A 3,178-nucleotide genomic window follows, 5' to 3' on the forward strand; every position below is an offset into this window, starting at 1 on the left:
AGGATCATGTTATGCTGTAATTTACATTTTCAAAATATCACTTTGGCTGCTATGTGAAGAATGAATTGCAATGGGGCAAGAGTGGAAGAAAGATTGAGAGAAAAGCAAATGACTTTTTTAAATAAATAATTGTCTTCTGTCTTCTGTCCTCCAACAAGTGTGACAATGTAGGAAAGTGATGGTGTCACAATGGCTGGCTATTGAAGTAAGAGAATTAATTCCTGCTTTCCTGCACACTTGCCTGACTGCCAACATTCTCTGCTTAGGCATCTCCCTATGTGATATTGAGATTTTGCCTCACTTGTCATTCTGACAAGAAAGTTTGGCCTTTCTACAGGATCAGGAGAAAAACTAGTCCTTTCAGATCTGCTTGAGCCCGTTAAAACTTCATCCTCATTGGCCATTGTGAAAAAGCAACTGCATAGAGTCAAATCAAAGAAGACTGTGGAGTTACCCCTTAACAAAGAAGAGGTTGAGCGGGTGAGTTATAGAGAAAGTAGTCCATTAAGGGCAAGAAATTGAACTGACAAAGAAACAGGATAAGAAGAGAAGGAGGGGGAAAGCCTGAAAAATGGGAGGAGTAAGTTGTGATTGCCTCACCATGGAAAAGATTAAAACTAATCTTGGGGAAAGTGCAGTCCTGAGAAGTAAGCAAGAGATAATCTTTAGCATTCGGATTCTTTCTTGGGCTAAAAACATTGCTTCCTTATTTCCTGCTAGTCCTTTGAGTTTGATGCCTAATTTCGTGGCTCTTTCCTTTTGTGTACCTTGCCTGTTTAAGATCCACAGAGAAGTGGCGTTCAGTAAAACCTCACAGGCCCTCTCCAAATGGGATCCCATTGTTCTGAAGAACCGGCAAGCAGAGCAGCTGGTTTTTCCCCTGAGGAAGGAGCAGTCAGCCTTTGCTCCCATTGAACATGTGCTCAGCGGCTGGAAGGTAAGTGCACTAGGAGAAAACTGCCCCTTGGAAGGTGAGATTGCACAGTGTGGAGATAGCAGGGTCTGCAGTTGATTTGGTTGGATGCGTTAAACTGAAATAAATTTTAGCTGCAGTCGTTATAATTTATCAGTCAGGGAGAGAAGGAGGGTGGCAAGATTCATTGTCAGTCATGCAGTAGCCAACCAGGCTCTAGTCATCCTTCATTAGTACATGGTTATTTCTGTGTTTTTGTGTTAAAGCATTTGATTGCCAGTAGATAGGGAACATAATGATGTTTTCTTTTTCACACCCCAGTTTTTTAAAAGCTTTTAAAGCCACATTCTGATCTGGAGAAAATCAGGAGCTCGGCGACATTACTGATGCCTTAGTAAGGATTTATGAGCAGTAGAATCAAAGTTTGCTTGTAAAGAAATACTACATTAAAATATAACATATTGTTGATAATGACTGGAATCTTAGCAAGTAATTCATTATGACTGAGCTGCAGAAAATAAATAAGATACTTTAGAGCTGGGTTTCCCAAACACTGATCCCGGCAAATTTTTCATCTGTCTGAAGCAAAAGAATGATTGTGAGTATGATGGGTATAAGGCTGCCAGCTCTTCTTTATTATGAGGTTATTCTTTCCACTTTAATAGTGTTTAAATAGCTTTTCTTTTATGAAATGATGGTGGTACCAAAGTATGGGGTTGAGGGTAGAATGATAGTTATGCCCTTGGCTAAATTAGAAGTTGATATTCCTACATCAGCCCCTAAAGTCTCAATTTTTTTTTTAAGTCTGTGAATGACTGCTTCAGAACAGCTAGCCTTTCTTTTCCAATACACTATTGGTTATAGAGTCTGTAATGGGATGTTCTGTCTTAAGTAGAAAAATAGGCAAGAACACCAGTTCCCAAACCATGGATAGATGGCCCTCTTTATGCTTTTCTCCTGCTTTCTAAAAATCCAGGAATGATAAGTGTCCTGTGTGTCAGGGACTTGAAATAATTAAAGCTAATCAAAATAAACATGTTTTGTTGCCATAGCTAGAAATTGAGCAAGTGGTTGCTTATTGCGGGGATAAGCTCTGTTTCTGCCATTCTCTTTCTAGGATGCTTCCTTTTCCACATGAAAATGAGATCAGGTTTAAAGTGTGGCTGCAGGATGGAAGGGAGACTTTAGGAAAAAAATTTAAGAGGTAATACAACTTGTAGGATTCAAAAATAAGAGTATAGAAGATATACAGTGAAAAGTCTGACCCCACCCCTGTTCCCCATCTGCTCATTTTTACCCCATACTCACCCAGAAGTAGCCACTTCTATAAGTTTTTTGTTATTGTTAACTTAAGAGTTTTACTGATATATTCATGTTTACCTTGTATTTATCAAAAATAGTCATGAGCTACTACACACTCTTCTGCACCTTGCTTTTTCCAAATGACAATGTAATTTTGGAGAGCACAGGAAAATGCCAAGTTGGGTATTAAAGGTGAGATGGTAGGGGAAAAGGTTGCATTAAGAATGGCACAACCTCTACTCTCCAGGAACTCCTCATGCAGGACAGAGTGGCCCAGAGGCTATACATTGAATCTACTGGACCATTCATGCTAAGAGTCATTTAAGAGAAATTATGCCAGTGTGGCACAGAGAAATAAGGAAATGCTTAGGTCAGAGAGTTCTTTCTGGCTAGCAACTCACAGTTCTCTTCTTACAACTTAAAGAGTGCAAAGTACCGAGGACTAGTAATATACTAGTATTTCTGGAGATTAAGAATCCAAAAAGCTTCCTAAAGTTCCATTGGACTCTAGCTGAGAAGAATTAAATGGGATAATGCATGCAAAAGCATTTGTAAACTGCAAAGTGCTAGTAATGATGTAGGGTAAATTTTCCCATCCCCTCTCTCCTTCCCTCCACTAGCAGCCTACACTAGCATTTCCCAAAGTGTTTGCCTCAAAACTATAGTTTTTCACTATGCCGTCAAAATAGATGGTGGTAGGGTCCCATTACTAGAAAATGCTGCCTGCCCCTACTGGAGATTGGCATTTCACAATATATACTAACTAGCCTTTTAAGGGCTATGAAAAGATAGTAAAGAAACCTCTTTGACTTACTCTAACCCAGAGTGTACAAACTGATGTTATTAAAAATCAAATAAATCAAATTTTTTTAACTTTTTTTTAAAAATGAAGTAAATCTTGTTAGCTGATGGGGAACATGCTTTGGTAAGAGCTGGTCTCTACTGCTATCTGCGTTCTTTCAC

The 3,178-nt window shown here is 39.0% G+C and overlaps 1 protein-coding gene across 1 annotated transcript in view; it reads left to right on the forward strand.

Moving 5' to 3' along the window:
• The window catches only part of UTP14A (UTP14A, small subunit processome component), an 18,501-nt gene that overhangs the window by 4,436 nt on the left and 10,887 nt on the right, over nt 1-3,178 (forward strand). Inside the window, 2 exon segments of the mRNA XM_006912494.3 lie at nt 338-480; nt 782-937. Of these exon segments, the coding sequence (XP_006912556.2) occupies nt 338-480; nt 782-937 (299 nt within the window).

Source organism: Pteropus alecto, unplaced genomic scaffold (genome assembly GCF_000325575.1).
Source record: "Pteropus alecto unplaced genomic scaffold, ASM32557v1 scaffold145, whole genome shotgun sequence".
In the NCBI taxonomy this organism is placed as follows: Eukaryota; Metazoa; Chordata; class Mammalia; order Chiroptera; family Pteropodidae; genus Pteropus; species Pteropus alecto.